This window comes from Drosophila willistoni, assembly GCF_018902025.1.
Source record: "Drosophila willistoni isolate 14030-0811.24 chromosome 2R unlocalized genomic scaffold, UCI_dwil_1.1 Seg167, whole genome shotgun sequence".
Lineage (NCBI taxonomy): Eukaryota > Metazoa > Arthropoda > Insecta > Diptera > Drosophilidae > Drosophila > Drosophila willistoni.
This window is the reverse complement of record NW_025814050.1, coordinates 7398764-7426749: the sequence shown is the minus strand read 5'-3', so window position 1 is coordinate 7426749 and position 27986 is coordinate 7398764. Positions and strand designations below refer to the sequence as shown.

Sequence of the window (27986 nt, the reverse complement as noted above, 5' to 3'; positions counted from 1 at the left end):
CAGCTCTGTTGACGTTATCGAGTGTTGTTAAATTTAACCATTTTTCCCTTCATTGGTTTTTATAACAATTTTCTCCTTAACTAAAGCTAGGAAAAACGACAAAAATGGTTGCTGGTGGCGCTTCAGATACGGGTGGCGTCAAGCCCATGACCATAGCGGGTCGTATGGTCCGTGAGCGCGAGCGTCTCATTGGCATGACCAATGATGAACGGGCCTGGCGCAAACAGTGGCTAAAAGATCAGGAACTGCACCATGGACCACGCAAAGTGCCTGCCCTGGAGTTGGAGCTAAACAATCCCATCAAGCGTTTCTATCGCGCACCCCTGGACAAATTGTGCAATGTCTTGACACCGGTGCTGGTAAGTTACCTCAGGTTGAGTTCGTCGTTGTCATTATGTAATCGTAATCAGAAAAGGAATTTCATTACAATTGCTTCTCTTAGGGCTTCCAACGAGCCTACACATTGCGCTTCTGGACCGGCAAGGCTCTGCTGGCGCTGACGGGAATCTATGCAGGAGCTTATTACTTCAAATATAATCAGAATGTAAGTAAATCTTGGACACCAGCAGAGAGAGCTGGATGTTGGAGGGGATTGGCACAGCTGATTTTATTTAAAAGGCAGGACCATTAGGGTCTTATAAGTTGAGTGGTCATGACATTATGCTGATTAAAAGGTTTTTAAGTATTTACGAATGCTGAAAAGGACTGGAAGTTAAAATCAGGCTAGAACAACCTGTAACAACTAGGAATAAAAAGTCTTTAGCTTACCCTATGTCGACATGCTGAATTTCCAGAAAAGTTAGTTAGACGTAGTTGAAGAATTAGCACAAAGTTTCGGCGATTCTTAAAATATAGTAGTAATACTATGCAGGAAAGTTATCCTTATTACAAAAAGGATATTTTCCAACAGTTCAGCTGAAGAGAAATTTATTGTTTATTGTGAGTTCGTTTTAAAAATAGACCTTGAGCAGATAAGTTTAAGGACCTTATGCTCAATGCTTTAGTTATGAAATCCTACGATTTATTGTTAATTGACACATTGTAAGCCAATAACACATTGTGTGGGTGGTTATTTTCTTCCATTGAAGCTACAAACGTCTTTGTTAGAAAGATTTTGTGATCGATCCAAAGGCGTAGCCAGGACTCAAATTAAGGAAGGGCAACCCAAGAAATTTTATCTTAAATTAAATGAGTTCTTGAGAAATTTTTAAAATTTAACACTCTTAAAAAGGAATCTACACTCTCCTGCCCATACCTAGGATATGCCCATGGATGCCACCTCAAAATTGTTAATTTCAATTAGATAAATCGGGAAAAAATAATACTGATTGTCCCAAATCAGATAGAATTGAACATTTATTAAATCAATCAAATTGAAATAGTAATTTTTCGTATTCTGTTTCAAAAGTTCTCGTGTTTTGTTTAAAAACTGAACAATCTAATACTTAATTCGACCTAATTCAGATAGATTGTTATATCTCTTGTTGACTTTGTATGTGGAAAAGAAAGAAGTCCTATATAAATATTGATTCATAAATCCTAATAGTTTTCATTTGGTTTGAAGTTTTCTATTTCATTTAAATACTTAATTTTTGTTAAAAGGTTTGATAAATCAAGTAAACTAAGATCCAAATTGATAAAGATCAAGAGATCTTTTAATGGCGAAGAAAATACCATGGGCTGATTACACAGCTTTACAAATTTCAGTAAATTTTTGGACCCGGGTAGGCAAACATGTTTTTCTGCGTATTTTGGCTCAAAAATTCAAAATTGTTGAGTGAGAGGTTTCAAAAAAGTTTTTTACCTGATTGGGTCCAAAACCTTGTAAACCTGTGTTATAATATACATATTTTTTAATATATTTAATTATTACAATCAGCTCATGGTCTGCTTTTTCTCTACTGAAGACTTTTTTTCTCTCCTTTTTAAAATTTACTTATAGTAATCGGCTTGTCTGCTTTCCAAAATTTATTTCTATTTTCAAAACGTGTTCCTTTTAAAGATCTTTGCGTGGGCTTGTGCAAAACACAAAATATCCTGATGTGGTATATGTATTTATCGTATAGTTTGGTCTTCTTCAAGTGTAAAATTGTCAATTAATTAAAGGTTTGAGCTATTTGTTTATAATGATTAAAGAATCAAACAAGAAGACGTCTAAAAATGTTTCTATTTAACGAAAAGCTAGAGAACAGTAGTAACAAGTAGCGAACGGACTGACCCTAGTGTATTCCCAAGATTATATCTAATATTTGACATTTGTTTTCAGGATTGGACTCGCAAGGGTGGATGGCGTGTGATAGCTTCCCGCAAATCCTGTGTGCCCGGCGATGAGGGTTATCCCCGTGTCTCGGATCGTTCTGCTCCTTCTGATTATGCGGCTCGCGGTTTCAAGCAATCGCCCATATAAATGGGGACAAGGAGTCGTTTCTTCTCCATTTCTGTTGTTTTAGTTTGAAATAAATAATAATAATAATAAACATGGAAATCCACACACAGTTTTGGAGGCCCACAGCGATTTTGTCATTGGTGATGAGCATTTGTTTCTGTTTCTGCTGCGTTTGCCAGTTTCATTTAAAATTTTATGAGTGTGTGTGGTGTTTTTTTTTAATTCTTGCATTTGCTGTTTAAGCAGTTTGCAATTGTTGTGCTCATTTCTGTTGAAAGTTTTTTCTCAATTATCGTTTACTTTCTTTTATTTTGATTTTCGACCTGCAAGCAGAACTTGCTAAATTGCGGCTAAATACAAATGAAACAAATGAAAACGAAAAAGTTTAGTGAAATTGGTGAAATTATATGCAATCTAATTTATTTTCTATGACTAAATTATTCATATAATTTGTAAAAAAAAAAAGGTGTAAGCAAATGCTAAAAATTTGCTAAAAATATAATTCGATCCGATTGACAAAAAAAAATAAATGGTGTATAAAAGTGACAAAAATCTTATAAATAAATAAAATTGTGAATTGTACAGAAATTGTTAATGTTATCAAATTTGTATTATTTCAACAAATTTTGAAAATAATTTTGTATTGCCTGTGAAAGTATTTTTTTTTTCATTTGAAATGATTTGAAAGTGCTTTAGATGGAATTAAAAGATTTATAATATGTTTGTGATCTGCATCTCAAATTCTTCCCCACAATTTCAATTGTTAAAGGCATTCGAATGGATATTGAAATAGAATTCAAGGTAAAACAAAATTATTGATTAATACAAAAATTAATATTGACAATAACTTAAAGGACTACTGCTTAATTTATGGACTGGAATACTATTAAGCAAACAAAAGTCCTTTTAGTCATTTCTTCGCAAATGATTTTTCACCTTTTGAATCATTTTCAAACCCAAAATTGTTTTATTTTCAAATCGTTTTGGAGTTAAAAAATTAATTTTATGAAGAAATTTGGATTAAAAATCTATTTATTGGAGGACAAGTTAGTCCAAAAATCTATTTGGAAACGAAAAGGGGATTTCAATTTCATTTCCAAGAAATATATTCGTAATCAGAAAACAGAAACAGAAATCTATTTATAAATACTAAATTCATTAATGAATTGGAATTATTTTGATCACTCTAGCAAAATAGCTTATGACAAATATGGAAAATAAGTCGAACAACATTTTTCCTAAATAAATTTATTCTATTTATATTAAAGTTAGATATAATGAAAATCAATCCAAACTTATGTTAAAAGTTTTTAAAGATGTGTTCTATGTTTAGTTGGGAAGTTGAATTGCATTTTGAGCAGGGTATAATGTTTTTGGGATTAATATGGTGCTATTAGGTAAGTCTTGTGTGTCGTTGCCCAAGTCTCAAGATTTTAATTTGGTCCTTGCGTGTTGTTTAAGATTGAAAGAAGTCAGCAGTGTTAATAGTTAACTTGCTGGTACCATAAATTGCAGCAGATTATATTGTTTAGGACCTCTTGGTTCATGTTATTTTTAATGTTTATTGTAAATTTGGCGGTTTATGCAACAGTGACTGGGGACCCAGAGGAGTTTTGTTTTGGGGTTGGCTGTGGTGAGGATTGTTTTTATGATTGTTAAATAAATTTATTGTTGTTGATGTTGGCTATAGATTTGAGCGGTAATAGGGAGTCAGAGCAAATTATGATTTTTTTTTTTGTGAATATAATTTAGGCACTTATTAGGTTATTCTCAGAGATTAATTTAAAATCAATAATAGCGCAAATATCATTCGAAATATCATTTGAAACTTTCAACTTTAGAACTATATAAAATACAAACGAATGAACGAAATCCAAAAAACATTTTCTCTAATAAGATATATTTACTTGACCTATAAAACAAAAACAAAAAGGCATCGGAAAAATATCAATAAAAAAAAAACCATAACAAGACGCATGTGTACATTTTTAAACCTTTGCTGACATGTAAAGTATAATTCAAAATTAATATTTTGTCCACCGACCCTTATTAGCTACAACACTATTTATACGGTTTGGCATACTTTCGACCAACTTCTCCATGGTTTCCTCTGGAACTCGGTTCCACTCCATTTCCACACGCTGCCAAAGATCGTCTAGGTTGGGTGGCGCTGTTTGATACTGCCCGAGCCGACGCTTCACAATTGACCACAGGTTCTGAATCGGATTGAGATCGAAACTTTGGGCTGGCCATTCCATTAGAAAAATCTTGTTCAAAAATGATTTCGTCTTGGGGATAGACAACCTTGTCCAAAATATTTGGTAGATGGGTTTGCAAAATATTTAGACAATGTTCTTTTAACATTATAAAATAATGTTTTTGCTTGTAAAGCATCCTAAAACTTTTACATTCTCTCCTCCATGCTTAAAGGTTTGCTATATATGATGTTTTTAAAGCTTGTCGCAGTGGCTATGCCAATATTACTGCTTTCCATCAATTTGGAGACCGATCGTGTGAGTCTTAATCGAATATGGAGTCCCAACTAAGGAGGTCATTGTTTAGAAAGATGTTTGATCCCTCCAAGTCCTTGAGAATGTCCTTTGATATTTTCACATCTGATTTCTGCACTTTGAGCTTAGCATGATTAAGTCTAAGTTACGGACATGGTATAGTCCTAATCTCGAATAACTTGAAGGAAAATTTAAAATCGTCCGTGATTCTGTCATATTTGGTCAATGTCGCCTTAAAGGACTCCAGGACTTAAAGCTTGTTAAAACATCAGGAGTGATCAAAAAATTAAAAGCAAAAATATAGTTTAATCTTTGAAAAAATATTTCATTTTACCATTCATTTATCATCTTTTCCTGTTGAAAAAATTTCAAAAACCGTTTGGGAACGTCGTCTTGTCTGTTTGGCAGTCCTTACAAGATTTTGGTTTAAACTTGGAAAAAATTGGCATTCAAAAATGCAAACAAATACTCGTAGGCCTCTTTAGATATACATATAACGGTCACAAAGTCATATATTTTTAAAAATCACTTACATGGTTTCTAAATTTATAATGAACAATTAGTAATTGTTTAAATCCGCAAGAAGAAAGCTTATTTTGGTTTATTTTCATGGGTAGCAGTTATAATTGCAAAAATAAGCAATAGGCAAAGTTTTCTTCAATATTATGGTTCCAAAAAATGGATCTTCACCAGTACACAAGCTAAATTTGAGATTTTTTTTTTTTTTTGAAAACTTTATATTTAAAATTAACATTTAATTTTTAAAATTTAATTTTTTAAAGTCTTGAATCTTGAATCAAATATTTTCTAAGACAATCGCATATAAGACAATTCTTATACCTGCATTTTCCCAGTATACTTCTGACAGCCCATAGATGGCAGCACAAAACTCGCACCTTTAGAACTATTACTCTCACCCTTAGGACTGTTTACTCGCACCCTTAGGACTTTTACTCGCACCTTTAGAACTATTACTCTCACCCTTAGGACTGTTTACTCGCACCCTTAGGACTTTTACTCGCACCTTTAGAACTATTACTCTCGCATTGAACATTGAGCCGGTATTTGAGAAAATTTGAAAGATCGCGCCTGCTTTTTTGCAGTGTTGTCTTTATTTTGGAAATAAACAGTGATGGAACTTTTGGTATTCAGCATGATCATTATCATTATTTACCCACATATGCCCTCACCAAGCCACAGTCAAGACGGTAAATGATTTTGTTTTTGTTGAGTGAAAATGTGAGACGAGTTGAAAGAGAATTCATCAGTTGTCACCACTAAGCAATTTGAAAGTAAGGGCAAAATTGATATGTCGGATGAAGAGCTAACTCGTCGTCGACAGTAAATAAGTAAAAACAATAAAAAAAGGTTTTCTGTGGATTAAAAAATAAATTTAACAATAAAACCCATGCATGCACACGTCGAAGAGCAGCCAAAAACCAAGTGTGGCCTTGACTTGTAAAGAGGTTAAAAAGTAGCAACAAAAAACCACATCGAAACACAAAAAAGAAAAAAGTGAAGTGAATTTGTCTTGCTGGCTGACGGAATAATTGTTGTTGCTCCCGCTCCCTATCTGTCCCTCTCTCTCTCTCTGAGTGTGTGTTTGTGTGTAAAATTGCCTTAGTTCTTTTTTTTTTTTGTTCATCCAATAATCCCCCAAATCAAACCTCAACGCGTGGCCACTTAATAAATGCAACCAAGTCCACGTCTTTTCAGCCGGAACAGGTGAGTGATCTTTAAGTTAGAAGCTGCCACCTGGCAAAACGAAGCAGCAGGTGCAATTTATATCCCCCAAATTCACCGCCCACATTGCCTGCCCAAAACCCATCTTTGTATCCATTCCCATTTGACCAATTTTCCCCCCTTCTTTCTAAAGATGCCGTTGCTTTTCATAATTTTTTTTCCTGATTCCTACGAAAAAAAAAAAGTCACCGACGTCGCCGCTTCTCACGTTTTTCATATTTTCTTATGTGCCGTCGCCGCCTTCTCTGCCAACGTCGCTGTCATGCTGCTACTCTCTTTCTCTCTCTCAGCAAGTTGCGCGCGCAGCTGTCATCGGCGACGTCGGCTTCCCGCGCGCGGGAAAACCGCAACTTTGGCCATTGATAACTTGCAATTGAGTTACTCGATTTTTGATTTCTTTTTAAAATCAGATTCTATAATACTTTAGCTTTCTAACGGTTACCATTAAGCAATGGGTTTCATTCAGTATAATTGAGCAATCGTGTGTCAAAGTTGAGGTCAAAAACGTTGAAATCGTTGTCGATGACAACAACAAAGTGGCCGTTGTTTGTTTGGTTTTACTTTAGAGTTGCCAGCTGCTTGCAAACTAAAATTTCAAATATGATATTAAAAAATTCGAATTGTGTAATGGCTTCAAAAACAATAAATTTATTAAGTTTAATTATTTAAATTTTAATTTAAACACTATTTAAATTAAATACATGAAAAAATGTTGAAAAATGTCTTTATGTTGACCAATTGTGGTTTAAAATAATGTGTTCGGTAGATTTTTTAAATGTTTCTAAAGCTTAAATCAATTTCACTAACTTTTTAACAGTTTCTCTGTACATTGCGGTATTTGAAAAATTTTTGCAATGACTTGGTGGCACTTTCTCTGACAACCCTGTCAGCTGTTTCGCGCGCAAGCCGTTAAAAGCGCCATCGAACAGCTGTTTTGTCTCACAAATACTAATGCAGACAAATTTGGAATGCCAGTGCTGGCAGAATAAACTCCCCCCACTGACGTTGGCGTCAGTTAAACATGTTGAAGCTACCTCTGCTTATGCCGCTGCTGCTGGGCTCCAATTCCATTCAATAAAATGCCACCAGGCCTGATTCTTCTTCTCCATCTGTGTGTGCCACCAGCAGTGTTTCATCTCCCCCCTCCCACTAATTTTCTCAGTTTGCTTTGCGCTCCAGATCGCTTCTCTCGCAACTTGAATTCTCTTTCTCTCTCTCTCTCTTGTCCGTTCCCGCTCTTTCAAATGTCAGTTGATCTACCAACAACTACAACAAACCTCTATGTTGTTGCATTTTTTTGGCGCTTCGGATCAGCTTGTTTTGGCGCGTTCTCTCTCTCATTTCGCTGCCACTGATCGAGGTGTGTGTGTGTGTGTGTGTCTCTGTCGACGCTTTAGCCCCGGTTCCACCAATTTGGGTGACCAACAATTCAGTGAGCCAATCACTTTGCTGCTGCTGCCGGCGTGACGACGACGTAGAAAAAAAATTAAATTTTTTTCAAGTGCGCAGCACCACGTACAAAATTATTTTTTTTTATACCAATTTGTAATGTTGAATTTCATGGATTATTCTCTTCTAATGATCCTGTAAATCTTTCTGCAATTTAAAGGTAAAAACTGTGACATTAAAATTCCATAAAAAGAAACAATATATAAAATTTACTGCAAAAATCATGTGTGTGTGAAATGAAATCTAAAAAGAAGAACGAAAAAATTTATTACGCGTGTGACAAGTGTGTGGACAGAAGAGACTGAGGGCTGCTCTCTCGCTCGCTCTCTCACACAGAGTGTGTGTGTGTGTGTATAAGTGTGTGGGGCCCCGTTGTCGTCGTGTCTTTGCATTTTTTCTTTTTGCTAAAAATTTAAGTTATAAATTATTTAACAAAAAATGATTTCAACTGTGCCAACATGTGTATCAATTCAAATGCAACATGACCAATTGGAAGCCGAATATACATAGTAAGCCATCCAATAAGACCAATTGAATGAACTGGTGGATTAACTGACAGAAACCGGTGGTAGTTACTGGATGATGCCTCCCCAGTTCCACTTATAACCTGACTGTGAATAAGAATATGGCAAAAAAAAATAAAGTTCACTGAACTATTTTTAGTTTTTCCTAGGCATCTATCAGTTTGCACATTGTAAAGGAATTTTCTGATAAGAGAGTATGAATAAGGAAATTCATTCTCACTAGGCTAGTAGGCAATGCTAAAGATTTAGGTCAAATGCATAACAAATGCTTCCAATAAGAGTTTCTAATGCGTTTTGTCAAAAGGATCGCCCGAAAAGGATATTCTCAGCTGTAGTTCCTGTGCTCCTTTGGCGGCAGGAGAATTGAGTTGGCTGCGAGTTGAAGAAAAAAACTCATTTTGCTTGCATAAACGTAATGCCGTGATCCATATCTTTGTGCCAACACTTTCTAATCTTTCTCACTCTCTTTCTATCTCGTATCTCCCGCCCGAATTGCACTTTTTCCCGCCATTCCACATAGATTTTGGGCGGTAAAAGCAACGAAACTGCGCCAACAAAACGCCTAATTCGCGCCACTTTGTTGTATATTTCTCCATTCTTTTCCATTCCCCTCATGCTCATTTTTATATTCCCTCCAATGACACACACACACACACATATGAGCAGAGAAATGCGCTCCCACTGAGCAGCGGTGCTAGCTGCGGCAGAGGCATTGCCGGCGCTCACCAATACATAGGAATGCGCTCTTCCGTTTTATTCCAATCAGAACAACGAGTCGACTTCGCTGCTGACGTAGAAGTCAACGTTTTCGGTTCGTGTTTTCCCCTTCACATACGACAGCGTGAGTCGTCGACAGCAACAACAAACAAAAACTTTTTTTCAACGTCGACCAACAGCGTCTGCGCCAACGTCTACGCCAACGCCAGCGCCAACTGAACTGATGGCGGCGGCGGGAAAAGTTCAACTCGAGAACCTTTCTGAAAACTTGACGAAAACGAAGCACAACCACAAAGCAGAGAAACAGAAAATGAGTAACAACCAAACACACACACACGCACACACAAAAGGCAACTAAATTATGTCAAAAGTGGCGCAAAAACCGAATCTTTTGGTAGTAGTAACTTTATGTACTTCGACTCTTCTAAGCCGATCATACCGCGTACGCTCTGGAGTTCATTGATATTACTCTTGTTCTTGTTGTTGTTGCTGCTGTTTTTGTTTTACCTGCTACAATTTCTTTGCCGTTTGCCGTTGTTCGACTTTTTGTTTTGTTAGGTTTTTGCTTTTGCGCGCTTTTTTTTTCTTCTTTTTTGCATTTTTGCAAAGCTTTTTTTTGTGTCTTTCGGTTTTTTGCGTTTTATAAATTTTGCTGTTTTCTAGATAGAAACTTGTTGAGTGGGTTGCTGGTGGGGTTAGAGGTAGGAAGAATGGGTGTGTGAGTGTGTGTGTGTGTGTAAGTGTGTGTGCTGAGTAAATGGGTGGATTGGGGCGGGTTGAGTAGGTTGGCATGTGTGTATGAGCACAGTATATACAAGTGTTTTTTATTTTTTTTTTTTTGAGATATGTATCTAACAGATACAGAAAATGATCATCTTTAAATTTATTTTTAATTATGCTCATTTTTTGAGTTTATGGCAAAGTTTTATTTAGTTCAGGATTCTATTGTTTATACATAAAGAAAGTTTTCAAGTGAAAAATTATTTTAAAAAACATTCAAAATTATCGCATTATCTTTTGTATTATCTAACTAATATATCAACATATAATTCATTATCTAACTGTGTCCTTTATCAAATATAGTTGGGAGTTTTATTTAAACTATGTATTTAAAGAAAGCACTTTGTTTTCCATGTGTTTTTACTGAAAAGACATTCAAAGGATATTTAAGTCAAGCCATTTTCAAAAACTCACCTGAAATACTTAAATCTTAAAAATGTTTTTGAAATTACTAAGACCATATTTACTGTTTAGGGCCTGATCAAAGGTTAATTCTAAAATAAAATAGAATTCCTTAATATTCGTTCTTGAATATTGATGTATGTATGTACCTATATTCTAAAGCGGTTTCAAAAGTTATAAATTTAATTTTCCCAAAATTGTGTTTTTCGAAGCGATAGGCAATATGTATTGAAAAATGTATCTGCTGATCGAGAGTTTATATACTCTGTTTGCAGTACTTGTTTTTTAACATGGACTTCTTTCCCTACATCTACCATCGTATTAGATGGTATTACATTTACACCTACCATCTAATAACAGAACATATTTGATGACCTTAAAACTTTAAAATTTTAGAAAAACAAAATCTTGAATCTCATATATTTTGCTCAGTTCAATAAGCATTCGATACCTTTCTATATTAATAATTTCGAAGCTTCAAAAACATTTAATTTCCAAATTTGATCCTTTTGTAAAGGATAACAACTGTATTTGATGAGTCTCTCTTTATTGCACTTTAAAAAAACATTAAATTTGGTCCTCTCTCTCTCTTTCTCTTGAGCGGCTTGAAATCAAAAGGATATTACGAATCATAAATATGAAATTCTCATATTTTATATATTTACACATAGCACATTTCACCTGCCCCTTTTTTTTTTTTTGAACCTGAAATTTGTTTTATTCTGGTAATGATTTCGAAGGAAAAACGAAAAAATCAGAAAAATATGTGCATACAGATTTCTCAATTATTAAGTGTGGAATGTTTTACAAATATTAGTGGTGAAGGAAAGTATTTCTCATTGTACCTAAAAACACGAAGAGAAGCCTTAGAACGAAGAAAAATAACAATGATAAACAGTTTCTACATTTAGTCAAACAAAAGGATAGGAATGGATAGTCAAGGATCCCATTCAGAGTGATACGGATGTGGCACCGCAGGCACTTGAGTAGTAGTAGGAGTAGGGGGGTCAATCCCTTTTGGAAATCGCTGCTAAATATAAACTAAATAATCAATTGAGCGCATCGTCGTCGTCGTCGGCGTCGTTGAATGGTCCTAACGGCTACTTCAAGGCCGGCAATTCTTGGAACTGGAACGGCTGTCGTCCATTCAAGAACGAACTTTGATTTGCTGGTCTTACTTTCACACGACTACGATCAAGACCAAGACGAAGAAGACCACGACGACGACGAAGACGACTCCTCTTGAGATACATAATACACACTAGCGGAGAGGAACATCATAGCGATCGACTTTCCTGTTTTATTATACTTTTTTTTTTGTTTTCCTACTCCTCCTTCTTCTCTCTTCCTTTTTCTTTTTGCCCACTTGGAGTTCCAACTAATTGCAGACGGAGCAGAAGAGACTCCAGACACAGGCCAAAGCCAAGATACATATGCATTTATCTCGAGTATCTTAGGAATGTATCTCAATGTGGCAATGTGCAGCCCAAAATGCAACTTCAAACCGAAAAAGGACGCACAAACGAAACGAAAATTGCGACTACACGACGATATGAGACTTTGAGACATGGGTATAGAGAGAAAAAGAGAGAGAGAGAGAGAAGAAGACCTCGGGATGCCTCAAGACCCTGAGACCTGTTTGCTCGCTCTCTTACGTTTTGCACATTTTTGCGCATTCCTCTTTAATTTCGTCTTGCCTCAAGTTGCATTCAGTTGTTGGTTTTGCAGTCGTTTCCTCTTCTGTTCCTTATATAGACACTATATATACATACTACATACATACATTGCCATTGTGTTTTTCTATTTCCTTGTGTGTGAAATGGGAAAAGTAAATATACATACATACAATATAGATGTGAGCAGGAATATAAGATATATATATGTATATACATTTTTTTCCTTGTGCTTCCTCCTTTTTTCTCCTCTCACAACAATTCCAGTTAAATCCGTGTTGACCTTGGGTTTTTTGTTTTCAGGTAAACAAATTTACTCATCCATTCTCTAATTAGGCTTGTGGGAATGGTTAGAAGAGAGTTAGTCGTCTTCTTCCTCTTCGTCTTCTATCTTTATCGTCAGCGCCTTTCATCTTTCTCTATACTCTCGAAATTATTCATATACATATTTGTTTACCTGTCGCTGCAGCAGCAGAATTCTTAGTAACTTCGCTTAATCTTCATTAAACCACCACAGTGTCACCAGTGTGTGTGTGGGAAGTCCTTGCAATTAGTTAGTCATTTATTAATGTTAGTTCGAGTTATTAATATTGAAAATTAAAGTGGTCAGTGTCTCTATCACTGATCTACCTTACCTGAAATCTAAATATATAAACCTACAAATAAATTGAAAAGATTATGAAAATGACTATTTTTTTTATATATGTACATTGAATTTTTGTTTGCTTTCTATTTTTCTTATCAATTCCGTTTTTAATCTTCATTCATATAGTTTAGTGAACTTTCAACTTTTGATTAATAAAAATTCTATAGAGCATGCGAAATGTTGCTGATCTTTTTTTTTTAACTATTTAAGTCTATATACAATTCAATGGTTTTTTTTTTTGAGAATAATTGTTTCTATGCTTCGATTCATAGTTTCTTATGTAACTAACTTTTTAAATAGCCAAAAAACACTAAAGAAAACTGGAGGGTTGCAAACTCAAAGTAAAAAGGAAGTAAAAATTCAATGAATAGAAGAAAGGAACGTAATTAATTAGAAGGCATATCCGCAATTAGTGTGAAAAAGAATTAAAAATATTGTGTTTAGGAAAAAAGGCAAAGAAATGGAAAAACAACACAGAAATGTAGTGAAGAAAATGAAAAGAAAGTCGTTAACTAAAAAAGCCATAGAGCCCAGAAGGGTGGGAAAGCGAAAAAGGTGTCGATGTGAATGGCAGGACATGCCCAAGATTGCCATAAATCGTGGCAAATATAACGCCAGGCCCATATGTCACACATGAACACGGTAGGAAATAAATAGAAAAACGGGAAGGAAATAAAGGAAACCGAAAAGAAAACAGGATACCAAAAAAAACAGAGGCCAGCAGCGGGACAACAATTAGCAAAAGAAAACGAGGGGAAGTCAATTGAAGTTACACAATATAAAAATCCTTTAGACAAGCGAAGTGAACTGAAGTAGAAGGGGGGAGCAAGTTTTTCTACTACTATCAACAGCTGCTGACTGACATAATGGCTTTGGTGGTAGTGGTGGTGGCATTCACCTGCCCGCAGTTGCAGCAGAAGGATCTCTAGCCAGAGATACAACATACAACAGGTGCCACAACATTTAGATGAAAGACAGAAATAATTAAGCGCTGTAAAAACCACTAGAAATTGACGTTGCGCATGCGCCGAAACACCTGACACAGGAAACCAGAAGGAAGAGGGGGCACCTTTGCCATCAAGACTCGTGGAAATTCTCATAAATTAAATAAATGATGGTCCATCTTGCTGGACTTATCCTACCACCTGTATACCTAGTTTTCCCTCTATCCCATATATTCCCCTGGATATTTCATCTTTGTAATTTGAATATATTTCTTAAGTCTATTTTTACACCATTGGAAAAATATTTACTTTTGACCATTTGCTAAAATTTTGTAGAGGGTTTTTCTCTAAACGAAAAACTCACGTAAACAAATTTGTTTTGGGTTTCTTTGGGAAAACTCCTCGACCACATGCTGTGTTCAAGACGACTTCTCGTCTCTCTCTCTCTCTTCTTTTGGTCATATGTTGTGTTTGTATGTTGTTTTTATGTGGGTCCCTTTTTAGAGATATACGAAAAACTAACCTCTGATAATAGTCAATTGTAAAATATCATGCAGGACATGTAACATGTGATGTCCTTGAGTATGAAGCTGGTAGGGGGCAACTACTTCTGCCAGCGAAAAACTCATTCAAAAACATATTTTGGATTTTGAACCTTACTTTCACGATATGTTAATACATAGGATGTTAAATTATGTTTATTAGAGTGCGATATTTCAAATAAAATGTCTAGGAATAGATGATTACTTTTAAGCCATATTCAAGAAGTCTTCATACCCTTTAAATGGTTAATAATTTTCTAGTTGTAACAATTTTAGAAATCTAGTAAAAGTCCGAAGAGTTTTTTTCATTAATATTTTAAGTTAAATCGAAAGAAAATCCTAATCTAAATGAATAATTTTTTGAATATATTTTTATAATTATAATTCTTTCTTTATTTTCAGTTTCTTTTTTATGCATTGCTAATTTTCAAGATTCGCTGTAAGAAGCAGCAGCATTTGAATATATTTTCAATTAATAATCACTTTCCAATTTCAAACGGCTTGTCGAGGCCGTATAATTATGGATTTATATGGCAAGAGGTAAGTTCTAAAATCAAATACAAGATCATTGTAAGTTTTATGCGAAATAAAGTTATAATTGTAAATAAATCTTATTAATTAAAAAATACCTGTTTTAATTAAAGATATAAAGCTAAGTTTTGGAGTTAGAGATAGGCAAAGATATTTATACATAAGAAAATCGACATCTTTGCTTCACTTTCACAACTTCTTTGACAATTTTCTCACAACCTGCATAATTCTCTAGGAGACTTTCTTTGCGCGTTGCGATCAACGAACCGAGCGACCAGCCAATTAACACCCCTCATAGAATTTAGAAAACTTGACAAAACTGTCTAATTCTTTAACTGACTTCCTGTGGCGACTTCCTTTTTTTTTGAGTTTTGTTTTTGTCGGTTAAAACTATCCTGGTAGTTGAAGTAGTAGTAGCACATTTGGCTTGTTTTAATTCTTTCCTTCTTTCGGTTTCCGAAAATGATGTTTATCTAATGGCAGCAGCATTCTTATAATTATAAAGTGATGGCATGGTTATGCCTGAATAACCCGCAGCAGGAGTCAAGCCAAAGTGAGATAATCTAAAAAATGAATTTTCACTGTCAAGTTCAGTAAGGACAGGACACAAAATGAAAACGAAACAAAAAAACAGATGGTTGTAGGTGTTAAAATGTACTCTGACCGACAATGATAACCAAGTGTCGCACTGGCATTCCTCTACACCCGCAAGGACCTTTTCTGTTTAGGTTTCCACTCTTTTTTTTGGGGTCTGCGTGTGATTAGGATATAATTGCGCGCGAAAATGTCATTGAAGTTGGAAAGTGTTTTAGAAACGCCACCGACAACCACCAGAAACTAGCCTCTGGCCAGGCATAACCAACAATTTCATCATCATCATCATCAATGTGATGAACATGGTCGTCCTTCCCCCTCAATGTTGGGTGGTTGCGTTTTTTTTCCCCCGTTTGATAATGTTGTCATAGCGCACTTTTTGTGGCTTTTTTAGTTAAAGTCATGTCCTGTCGTAAAAATTAATTGAGTTTAATATTGTCCCTGCCCTAGCTTGACCATAATTGTATAATTGCCCAGTCATTTGGCTTGTCATGTGCGCGCTAGTCCCACCCTCTCTGTCTCCCTCTGTGTGATCTTTACTGTGATCATCATTTCGATCACTTAGTTGATAGTCCATTTTATGGAACATATTTTGTAGTCAACATGTGTGCGACATAATTATTGGTATGTGTTGCAAAAATATCTAACCCGAAACTGTAACGGAATTTATCAAAAGAATGCATTTTTAAATTGTAGATAGTTTCAATAAATTTTTGAGGTTATGTTTAAAAAATCGTTGCATACTTATAAGGTGAACAATTTTTTTAGATGGAAATATTGAACGAAAGAAAAAGTTTATATAAAATGCTTCAAAAAGTTAAAAATCATAAGAGAAAAAGCTTAGAATTTTGTTCGAAAAAAAATTTCTAAAAGAAAGTTTTTATCTGAGAAATGATTTAACTGACTCCCCATTAAAGTTTTTGGCCTAAATATTGAAAAATGATTTTGGATTATTGTGAAATTATCAAGATTATCTGGTTATATTGTCGGTTCAAGCACGTTTTTACTTAATATGCATATGATATCGTTGGAATTTCCTCAATATAAAGATCCTAGCCAGGACCCTTTTTCACACCCAAGCCTAAAAATATAAGAAATACAAATCCTGAACAAGATTTTTCCACGCCGCAAAGGGCTCGGGTGTAAGAAAGGAAAAAACTTTCACCAAGAATTGACAAATTTCATTTGACCTTCCCTCAGCTTGATTGTGTGTTTGTGTGTGTGTGTGCACGTATTCTCCATTAATTTCATCTTCTTCTTCACCTTTCTCCATAACTCATTTTTAAGCGATTTCATTTCCTCGTAATTTACTACGTGATTACTTTTTCTTGTTCATTAAACCATTAAACGGGATCGATAAAGCAGCGACCGAACTGCAGCATTAACCTTGACAAGGATCAAGACACACACACAACTCGATGCTGATGCCGATCCCAATCCTTTGGCCAAAGAAAAATGGCTTAAGCATTTGAATTTATGTGCAGCAGCCCTTTTTTATAAGATTCCTTTAATGAACCCCCTGGCACCTTTTGTTATAGTGTCGTTGGTCTCCTCTCCTACTCCTGCCGCTCTTCTCTTCTAGGGGTTAAATAAAAAAAAGAAAAAACAGGAGTTTGCGAAAAAAAACGACAACAACAGAAAAATTCGCGCAACGAATTACCTGAAGTGCAGTTATATTTTCTTCTTATCCTTCCTTCACTTGAGATGAGATACAAAACATCTGTCTGGGATCTCAAAAGGAGGGTAATTTCCTTTACTTGCCTGCCAGCCTCTTGCATTATGCATAATGTGCATGCAAATTTGCCAAAATTGCTTAATTTCATTCGAGGGGAAAGCCTTTCGATTCCTCTTGAGTTACGATTTTCATCTTGATTTCAATTTCCCGGATGTTAAATATTAATGTATCCGTTTTTGGGCGCTACACACGATGCCCCCCCTACCATTTTCCTTGCGAACCTAATCTCAATCCGTGTCAAAATTCAATGAATTTATGTATGTACAATATTCTCTTTTTGTATCTTTTCCTCAATATGTGTACGCGCCCCTATGTAATTTCGCTTTGGAACAACGAAGGCGACGCATATTGAATTACTTTCATATTTTGCCAAAAATACATTTCACTCGGATCGATCGATCCCCACAAACGATTCACACTGGGACTAGAATAGCTGAAAATTTTCATAAGAGAAAGAAAGTTGTAACGAATAGAAGACAAAGGGTTAATTTTCACGTTAAGGACATAGAAAATTTGTATGTAAAACGCTTAAAAATTACAAATAAAATAAAGTATTTGTTTTACTACAATTACAAATTTTTCCTGCCAAAATTTAAGAAGGCATTTCAAGATAAAGGATTTAAATCCTTGAGATTTATTCCTCACCAGAAGCTTTAAATCACATTCTGTTTAAAAATCATTAAGTTTTTGACTCTAAATTCAAATAAAATATTTTTCTGCTGCGATTCTTAGACTGAATAATTGATATAGCAGTTAAAATTAAAAAGAAAATATATGCTATCATCTATATGAAGTGTTACCACTGTTTCTAATGTTTGCCATTATCTCTTACAGTGTCTCAACTACCAGCAGCAGCAGAAAGCCATCGAATGGAACCGCAGTCGTAGTCACCCCCGCAATAAGCAGCAGCAACATTGTCGTCGTCGCCAGCAGCAGCAGCATCATTATCACTAGCAACACAACAGCAACAACAACATCATCAACAATTGATTCTATCGTCTATCAACCAACAACTGCATCAGCAATACAGAAGCAGCTTGGAAACTGCATTTCTTCTACCTCCATATCCACCTCCACTACAGCCTCTATACCCGCCTCTTCTTCAAATTTCTCCTCCTCCTCCTACTCCTCCTCTACGGACATGTGTTCTTGTGATAATCAAAATGTAGCAACATCGTCTTCTGCTTTATGTACCTCCAATAAACGTAAACGGCGACTAACTACCGATTCAAATGATGATACTAAGGTAAGTCTAAAATAGTGTTTAGTTTTTTTATTGTCGATAAGTTTTATGAATGAAGTTGCATTATCAGCTGAAGTTTGACCTCGCTGATACCCAGTCTCAGTTGTTGTTCAGTTGCATTTTTGTGTAAAATCTTATCAGGAAATGGCAATATCGCTGGCTAATGACCCAAGCGATCTTCTGTTTTTTTTTTTGTTTTATCATGATTTCTTTAGAGAGATGAGTTTATATATTTATTTGGCTTTTTATATTTTAAAGAGTTTCCTTTAGTTTCAATTCGAGAAATTCTTTTAGATTATCTAAGAAAGCTATTAATTTATCTTTTAAATTAATTTATTGAAAAATTAAAACTATATTCAATATCTTTGAACAACAATTTGTAAGTAGAAAATATAATTCAATGGATAAGGATATAAATTACATTCCTTTATACTTCAAGTCACATATAAAAAATATAGAATTCAATAGAAAAAATTAATTTTTGATGGACAATTTTGATTAAAGAAGGATATACAATCAAAGTAGAAGGCTCATTGAATTCTCATATTCATATATGAAATATTTTTCAAAGATCACTTATCAACCCATCTATTTGGTTTAGTTAGACTTTGTTCTTTTGAGCGTACAAATAATTGATATTGAAGTGAATATTTGACTTGATAGCCATTCGGAGATCTTTCTTTTATCTTGCCTGGGTTGAGCTCTAACCAAATAAGCCGTTAGTCACGTAGAGGACGAGAGGAACGTGTGATCTTTGGTGCAAACAATGAGCAAAGATGAGCCCGAAAATATAAATGCTACTTAATGCCAAAGAAAAGGCTCATTTAGCAATAGAAGAATCACCAGTGGCTGGCTGGCTGCAACAGCAGCAGCATCAGCGGGAAGGTCCTTTTTCTCAAGTAGCTGCAATCAAAGTCAAGAACACAATGGACTTCTGTTTTTAGTTTTGTTCTCTCTCCTACAGAGAAGCAGAAAGCAATAGAAAGGAAGAGAATGAGAATTGAGATCCAGACAAGCAGAAGCAGCTGTATTGGTGCAAAAGATTTTCAGGAACTTTGTGCAATGAACTTGCAGAAATGTTGGTTGTTGTTTTTTTTCTTTTTCTCATGTTTTTTTTTTTACCGAGTCTGGGTTGTTTTTGCAAATGCTTTTTCAGCCAGTAGAGAGAGTGAGTTCCCTTGCAAAACAAATGTCATTTTTATAAAAAAAAACACAATATTTGCCCCCCTCCTCTGTCCACCCATTCTCCTCAAGAATTCCAGGGTTCTTTGCCAATATGTTGAGCATATGCGGCACAGGACTCAAAAAAATAAATAATAAAAGGGGACGACGACGATGTTGCGCTTAAGCGCACACCTTGAGTAGTCGATCGAACCGTCGGCGTTGTCGACGTCGTCGTCGTCTCCCGCCAGGGGTGGGTTTCCCTTCAGTATGTAGTTACTTGCTCAAAAAGTCAAGGTAAATGTCCGTTAAGACCCAAATGTGGAAATTTGAAATTGTGATAGTTATAGAGGAGGGAACATTGCAATGTGGTAAACGCGTTGCGTGCCTGAAGAAGAAACTAGATCAACACGACTAGAAGACGACTAGGATGGGTCGCATCGGGACAGCCAGCTAACCACAACAGGATCGGATCGTCTGGAGGGGTTGTTCTTTAGGCGGATGGACTGACGCCTTATCCTTTTCAAGGATCGCTAAGCAAAAAGTTTTTCCATTTTTCTTCCTGCTCAAACACACTCTCTAATTAAATATTCATCGAGACGACATTTGCGCTATGTGGCATAAAAGAAAGAAAGAAGAAACTATAAAAAATGGACGACCCATTGCTGGATATGCAAATGTTCTGCTACCTCATTAGATTTCCGTTAAACTTTTATGCAAATCATCCATTCGGAAGGCATCTGTTTCTGGGATCCTTTTCGTCTTCGCTTCTCTTTCTCTGTAATATTATACAATATTTGTTTTGCTCCTTCACGTTAAAAAAGGATAAAAATTATGGTATTATTTTACCAATTTGTCAGTGTAATGTAAACCCTTTTTCTGTTATCCTCTGTACATTTCTTTTCTTTAGTTTCGTGTAAGCATGAAATCAGTGGAAACTTTTTCCTCCCAAAGAGGGCTAAAGGTTATCCTTTGTGCCTGTCTGCCTGCTCGCTGTGGGTATCCTTGTTTGTTGCAATCAAGTGCAAGGCTTGATTTCTGTCAAGCATCTCACAAAGCATTGTGGAAACTTGATTTTTCTGGTTTTTGTTTCAAAATTCTTGCTTCCCAGGCATATCCCAACTAGGAATAGATTGCAGAATATGAAAAATGAGAAAAAAGGGGAAAAATGATTTGTAATTTGAAGTTTTTTTTCGTTAGAAAAGGCGATTTGATTTAACTGACAGTGATAAACAAATGAAGGCAACAAGATCATCAAAATGAAAAGATATCTGTTTTGATAGATATATGAGAATCAAATTAGCTTTCAGCTTAGTTAACGTTGTCGTTGGACAACTTTTGTTGCACTTATCAAAAATCTTGAGATGTAAGATTACAAGATACAATATTCTACAGTTATAAGGGGTTTTTAAGGGGCTTTAGTTTATAATATAGTTTTGTTTTCCTTTCTTTTCCATACTTTTCATAGAGTTTTTGTTTTACATTGTCTTAAAATGTTTGATTATTGTTGATTATACCCTAATCAAAATGCAGACTTCTTTCTTAGACTTTTAATAGAGCATCGTTCTATCTCATATTTTAATACAATTTTATATAAATTTAGACCGTTTTCGTAAATTTTTATCAATGTAATGAGATAAAGAATGTATTTGTAGTTTATAATTTATTACAATTCTCTTTATATAGAAAAAATAATATCATTCGAAGAAATTACGGATACTTCTAAGAACGATCTATACTGACATATATTCGGAACACATTGGTCAATGTTAGTCGTCTCTTCTGTTCTCTATCTATTGAATTCGTCTAGAATGATTACACCATTAATTTAATGCTAAAACTTGTTGAGAATTGCAACTAAATACAAAACAAAGCTTAAAGCAATATCCTCAATAAAAAATAAATAGACTATTGAACAGCAATATTTAACGTTAGTCTCAGTCTCTACAGTCGTTAATGCCTAGCTCCTGATTATTTCATATGTACATATGTATATTGAAAATAGTTTTTTTTTGTAAAGTTATCAAAGTTAAACCATTAATGCAATGGTCATCAAAAACTATCAAAAATATATAAATAATATCGTTAAGCACCGCGGATTATAATTAATAGTTTGATTTCCTTCGAATATCTTTGAGAGCCTTCATTTCTTTTCTAGTTCATTAATTGTTTTTTTTCTTTGCGGATTTTGCATACAATTTTTATCGGTTTCATCCTTTGTCCACTTTTGCCCACCTCCCTTGGGTTTTCACACATTTCGAAATCTCTTTCGAAAGCCCACCACAACAAGGTTATGCCTAAATTCGTTTGGTCATGGATCTAACCAATTGCATGATTAATTACATGCCACTCCACCCAAACTCCACTTCTCGGACATACATAATTTCCCTAATGAAGTTTTCTCAAAGTGAGGCAACATAAAAATATTTGTCATGTAAGAAGATGACGCGGACAACCGCGAATAAAACTTTAACCCCTTTTGTGTGAAATGAATGTGTAACTGACCAGAGGTCAGTTTTGAGGATATCATGGCAAGAAATATGAGTATTTGTTATTGTCCTTTGGGATTGTGCGAGTGAGTATGTGATGTGTGCGGCATGTTTACATATCATTTGTTATAAAAAGAGAGCATGAGATGAAGTTACATATCCTGTGGGAGATCAAACGAGTTGAGCTAACTTTAAAAAGATCATCAATGAAAACTGTTGAAACATTTTCCAAGAAGAAGTAAAACTGAATTAGAGAGAGAGAGAGAGAGAGATAGAGAAATTGTTAATAACCCAAAAGAAAACTAAATTAAATTTTATCAAAAGAAACGAATGTGGGGAAACTCGAAGACATATAGCAGAAATGAATAGAAAAGAAAAGAAACAACAATGCATATTACTTTATATATATATGTGTATACAACAAGAGTTACACCTGGACCCACGCTTACGTTGCGTCGCGTCGATAGGTCGACTAAAAGCAAAAGGTGTTTCAGTTTTTACAACAACCAAACGACGACGATCGGCCGACAGTCGAATCGAGACGGCTGACGGTGAGATTACGACACATACATAAGCGCCGTAGTAGGGGGAATTTTTTCTTCTTAAGTAATGGTAAGGGGACAAAATGCCAACACACAAAAGGAAGGACTACGACAATTGTTCCCTTATATTTGACTGAATGGCAGCCTGGCTGGCTGGCTGGCTTCTTGGTCCTTGTCATATTGTATTGTGTGGCATTGCATCATCTGCTCTGTTTTGGACCAACACACCCAACATAATCTTCATCTTCATATTGAAAATGGACTTCCCAGTGACATTTCGAGTTTATGTTTTGGGTGTCCTAGTGGGTTGCTTTCAATTGAATATGAAAAATGCAATGGAAAGGAAACTTTTCCTCTTAACTAATGTCTAAAGATCATGAGCAGCAGCAGCAGCTGCTGTCGCCTATGAGAAAGGGCACACACCGATTACCATAGTGTTTAACCCTTGTTAAGCTCTGCAACCCTTCTCTTAATATTTCCTGGGGTCTGATCCAAATCTTATTTAGAACAACAACAACACCACGAGAAAACCTTTACTCACTTTACAGTTGAACAAATTTTCTTACATCTTTGCAATGATCATCGGATCATGTCATAAAAATCATGAAAATTTTCCAATTTTTGTTTCATGCTTGACCAAAACGGCAGATGTCAGTTAGTAAGAGTTGGACAATATGTTCTGCTTTGAGTTGACTACTATTTCTTATGCCATTGCACGCTTTGATTTTAATTACATTTGCTTGACATGTGTCCATGTTGCAATTGCCATTCTACTTCTCCTTTCTTTGGCTGTGTCTGTCTGTCTGTCTGTCTGTATATATATTACCTAAATCAGTAGAATCTTTTATAGAAGACAGACCAAGAAAAAAGAGGGAGTAGAATTTGTGTGTGGAGGGTTGACTGACTGGCTGCATGCAGTTTGGGTCGAAAAAGAATAAGAAATTAAATTTGTCATGCATCTAAGATTGACTGGACCTTCCTGTCATGGCGAAAATTGTCATCTTCCCTTTGCTTTTCTTTACCTTTCCTCTGGGGTGTGTGTCGTCGTTTCTTTGTGCTTTGGAAGGCAAACCTACTCAAACAATTAAAAATGTCACATAAATATCATAAAATTTTTCCCCCATTTTCTTTGTACAAATTATGTGAAAAATCTTTAATGAGCCAGTAAAGCTTTTATGATGTGTGAGGTAGAGAATGTCCATGGGATTGGATACTTTGATTTCTTAAGAAGTTTCTCTAGGTTATTGACAGCGAAATGAGTCATTCCTCGGTTTTTGTTGTTGTTGTTGAGTCTCTTCGATGTCTGCCCTAAGATAATTTATTGTCCAAAGCCAGTAGAAAAACCTCGAGCTCCTAAGATCTTAGACTTGGACCATGCAGCTTGCCTCGAGCCAAAAGGCGATAATACCTAGCAAAAGTAGTTAAGAAATGCATTGGACAGAGAAGGACAGAGAATTGTAGGTAGTGATTTTTCCTGTCTACCTGGGAGGGGGAAAAAAAATGTTGACAAAAATAATTGTAAAAAGGATCAGGCGCAGCCGTCGGTCGGACCGTCTTGGTCGTTGTCTAAGGGATTTGTTGTTTGGCTGATAAACACCCAGAAGGCGAAAAATGCTGCAATGCAAAAATGGTCTTAAGAAACGGGCCCAGAACCTACCCTTAAACTCCGTAGAGAGAGAGAGAGAGAGATGGTGAAACAACCAGCAATAGAGGGAGATAGTTAACACAATTCGATCCTGTTTTCTGTATTTTTAAGAAATGCCGATGCAACGGCATTTTCAACCCCTAAAAATCGATTCGTCGTTGCATTCGTTGAGCAGGATAACGACAACGATCGGGGATCGGCGATCTGGAACGACGGGCGTCGAGCTCAGTTGCACAGCGCAAGTCAACGCGTTTGGTACACAACACAAACAGCGCTAAAACAAAAAACCAAAAAAGAAACAAAATATAATAAACAAGAAGTAAAATGAAAGAAGAAGTAGCAAAAAGTTGAAACTGAGTGCAAAAAACTAATTTAAGAACCGGATTTTCGACAAGATCAACAAAAATTATCATCGAAAATGTTTTAAGTGCCAAATAATTTTTGCAAATAAAACAAAAACATTTCTAACTTATACCAAAGAATTAAAAAACAAATATTACATCGGCAAACTAAATTAATTAACCAAAGACTGCTGCTTAAATTATTAATTATTATTTAGTGCAATACAAAGTTATCTCTTGCTCCCTCTCAAGTCTCAATTTCTCACGATACGAAACCAAAGTGTTATTGTTATATATCCCTTTAAACCCCCCGACGAACCGCTCTCTCTCCTTCGGTTTTTGTACTCGATCTTTTGTCTATTGTGCGGGTGTGTGCAAAAGAATATAAAGGTCCTTGGCAAGGATTATACCATTCATTCTGACAGGCGTGCCCACATAAATTTTTGCTCATCTTTCATTAAAACTCATCCGGCTGGCAATTAATTCGAAACACGTTTTCCACTAACCGTGTGAACGACCAACTTAAAGATCCTTTCTCTAGTGATCTATTGATCCAATTATTGACTTGGTCTCTATTCAATTTTCGGACTATTCTGTTTTAATTTGTTTGTTCATGTTATTATGAAGTTGGAACAGAAGCGCAAATTCATTGAAATGGTAAATTTATATTTCATTTTAAAAACGGTCGTTAACATTGATTAATTATAATTACTAAATGAACATTAAACTTAGTTAACGATAATAAATAATAAAACAGTTTTATTAGGGTAAATAAAAATCGATTGAAAATCTAAATTGTTTTTTTTTTTATTTTTGTCATTTTAGGATCCCGAACTCGGTTTCGAGCCACCATCGGCCAAGCGTCAACAACGTCTCTATGGCAGCGATCAGAGCAATCTCTCATCGGTGGCCTCATCGGTGTACACATCGCCTGTGGTGTCTGCCGATGCCCAAAATACCCAAGAATTGCTTAGTATACGCAGTTCACCAGCTGAGGAATTACCCGAATCTTCGCACAGTCCCTTGCCCGACAGTCCAGACAGTCCGCCAAGTCCAGATCGTGGTGGCTCAAAGTTATCGCCTGTTGTAGTTCGCTATGCTAAAGATCAAGTGACCAGCAGTAGCAGCACATTAGCTGCTGAGTCCGATGAGCATGAACATGATGAGGATGAAGAGGATGATGTGCTGGACGATAGTTGCGAGGATTACTCTCTCGATGAGGAAGAAGACGATGACGATGAGGAGATCCACTCGTCAACAGTGTCGCCAGTCTCAAGTAATGATGAACGTACGCCGGCTCCTCAGCAGCAGCAACCACAGGGCAGCAGTTCGTCGTCAACTGTTCCCAATGTTAAGACTATGGATGCTTATTTGTCATACAATCGGCAAAATAGAACCTCTATACCCGAAGTGAAAACTGTGAAGCTTGAGGATTATGTGTCATTTAATCAATGCATGTCACCCGCCCAAGAGACTACAGTTCGGCAATGTCCATTGCCCGCTCTTTCGTGGGCCAATGCAGCTGATGTATGGAAGCTAATGTGCCAGCGGGATGAACAGGACTCTCATCTGCGAAGCATTACCATGTTGGAGCCACATCCGGGCCTGCAGCCACGTATGCGAGCCATTCTACTTGACTGGTTGATTGAAGTCTGCGAAGTGTACAAACTACATCGGGAAACATTCTACTTGGCTGTAGACTATCTGGATCGTTATCTGCACAAGGCCAGAAAAGTCCAGAAGACGCATCTCCAGCTGATAGGCATTACCTGTTTGTTTGTGGCCGCCAAAGTTGAAGAGATTTATCCGCCGAAAATTGGTGAATTTGCCTATGTCACTGATGGGGCCTGCACCGAGAAGGATATTCTGGAGTACGAGAAGTACCTGCTGCAGGCTCTAGATTGGGAGATAAGTCCCATTACAGTCACCGGATGGCTCGGTGTCTATATGCAATTGAATGTGAACAATCGTACACCGGCATCCTTCTCACAGATTGGCAAGCAGGCTGCAAATGATGGGGGCGTAGCAGCAGGAATTTCCTCTGATGATGCCTTCATTTATCCACAATTCTCGGGCTATGAATTTGTGCAGACCTCGCAGCTATTGGATCTATGCACTCTCGATGTGGGTATGGCAAATTATCCATATTCAGTCCTGGCTGCGGCAGCTATTAGTCATACATTCAATCGGTAAGTGTCACACGAAAGAGAAATATGAAAAAAAAGGCAATTTACTAACCAATAATTCTCTTCCTTTTCTTGCAGGGAAACTGCTTTGCGTTGTTCTGGTCTCGATTGGCAGGTGATACAACCTTGTGCCCTCTGGATGGAGCCCTTCTTTAGGGTGATATCGAAAAAGGCCCCCTTCCTCCAGCTAAATGAGCAGAACGAACAAGTGAGCAATAAGTTTAGCTTGGCCCATGTGTGCCCCAATATAGTCACCGATGATTCTCATATCATTCAAACGCATACGACCACCATGGATATGTATGTAAGTATCAAACGAATCGGCTGAAATATTTCTGTTCCCTGTCTCTGTTTCCGTTTCTAAACTCACAAATATCTTTATTATTATTTCTTTTAGGACGAATTACTTATGGCTCAGGATGCATTGCATGCCATTCGAGCTCGTACTCAGGCCTCACCTGCCACGGCGCTGCGCGCTCCTGATAATTTGCTAACGCCGCCCGCCTCTAGTCACAAGCCAGATGAATATCTGGGCGATGAGGATGGTGAATTGGTGACTGGGCCAAGCAACAGCAGCAGTTCAAATCGCGTGGCAAATCGCGAGAATGTTGCCCTGACTGGCAGTGGAAACTGAGCAATAGCTTCCACCATATTGTCGTCGTCGTCGTTGTCGTCGTCATTGTTGTCACTTTCTCCCCGCCCAAACAGTTTTTAAAGTTTAAGTGTTTCTTCTATATATATATACATATAAATTATTTTTGTGAAAAGTTAATTAGTTTCTTAAAAAATAAGTTAATTTTTTCTTTTGAAAATTTATTTTTCTTTATTTTTTTTCGTCTATTTATCTATATATATATAAAAAATATCAATTACAAAAAAACTAAAAACAAAACAACAAAAAAATAACAAAATAATGCAAAACAGAGAATATAATTTTTAAATGTAAACACTATAAGGATAAGCAAGGCAAAACTGGATTAATTTTTATAGTTTAATTTACTGAAGAATGCAAAAAGTTAAAGAAACAAAAAAAAAAAAAGGAATGTAAAATAAGTGAAACAAAATATGATAGATGAAGGCCAGCTAAAAGCTGGATAGAAAGGTATTTATTTTGTAGACTCAGGCTCAGCTTAGATGATTATGATGAACGATCACTTTGTTCATTTATTCAAACATTCATTCAGTCATTCATAATTTGAGATG

At 36.0% G+C, this 27986-nt stretch overlaps 2 protein-coding genes and 1 long non-coding RNA gene across 4 annotated transcripts; 2 read left to right on the top strand and 1 right to left on the bottom strand.

Moving 5' to 3' along the window:
* The first annotated feature begins 3 nt into the window (after positions 1 to 3).
* LOC6644018 lies at positions 4 to 2495 on the top strand. The gene is made up of 3 exons (XM_002066932.4): positions 4 to 359; positions 443 to 544; positions 2267 to 2495. Exons 1-3 carry the CDS (start codon positions 105 to 107, stop codon positions 2405 to 2407), a joined length of 498 nt encoding a protein of 165 aa, XP_002066968.1. The 5' UTR covers positions 4 to 104; the 3' UTR covers positions 2408 to 2495.
* A 5675-nt stretch (positions 2496 to 8170) lies between these two features.
* Positions 8171 to 27595, top strand: LOC6644016 (G1/S-specific cyclin-E). Of its 2 annotated transcripts, XM_047010582.1 has the most exons (6): positions 8171 to 8248; positions 14719 to 14856; positions 18011 to 18422; positions 25423 to 26786; positions 26862 to 27087; positions 27181 to 27595. In XM_047010582.1, the coding sequence occupies exons 2-6, from the start codon at positions 14837 to 14839 to the stop codon at positions 27415 to 27417; spliced, it is 2259 nt and encodes a 752-aa protein (XP_046866538.1). In that variant the 5' UTR covers positions 8171 to 8248; positions 14719 to 14836; the 3' UTR covers positions 27418 to 27595. The 2 variants fall into 2 exon arrangements, with proteins under 2 accessions (XP_046866538.1, XP_046866539.1); XM_047010583.1 differs by lacking the exons at positions 8171 to 8248; positions 14719 to 14856; positions 18011 to 18422 and adding an exon at positions 24734 to 25254.
* On the bottom strand, positions 18909 to 20752 carry LOC124460186. The gene is made up of 3 exons (XR_006954125.1): positions 20430 to 20752; positions 20270 to 20358; positions 18909 to 20191 (listed from the first exon to the last, which is right to left on the bottom strand). It is a non-coding gene; the product is annotated as an uncharacterized LOC124460186 (long non-coding RNA).
* Positions 27596 to 27986: the final 391 nt, after the last annotated feature.

Bases quoted from the DNA above. Each gene is read 5' to 3' on its own strand.
- LOC6644018 (XM_002066932.4), top strand. From the start codon at position 105: ATGGTTGCTGGTGGCGCTTCAGATACGGGTGGCGTCAAGCCCATGACC. The intron at 360-442 runs GTAAGTTACCTC...TGCTTCTCTTAG, and splicing joins ATGTCTTGACACCGGTGCTG to GGCTTCCAACGAGCCTACAC. The intron at 545-2,266 runs GTAAGTAAATCT...ATTTGTTTTCAG, and splicing joins ACTTCAAATATAATCAGAAT to GATTGGACTCGCAAGGGTGG.
- LOC6644016 (XM_047010582.1), top strand. From the start codon at position 14,837: ATGGATTTATATGGCAAGAG. The intron at 14,857-18,010 runs GTAAGTTCTAAA...TATCTCTTACAG, and splicing joins ATGGATTTATATGGCAAGAG to TGTCTCAACTACCAGCAGCA. The intron at 26,787-26,861 runs GTAAGTGTCACA...CTTTTCTTGCAG, and splicing joins ATTAGTCATACATTCAATCG to GGAAACTGCTTTGCGTTGTT.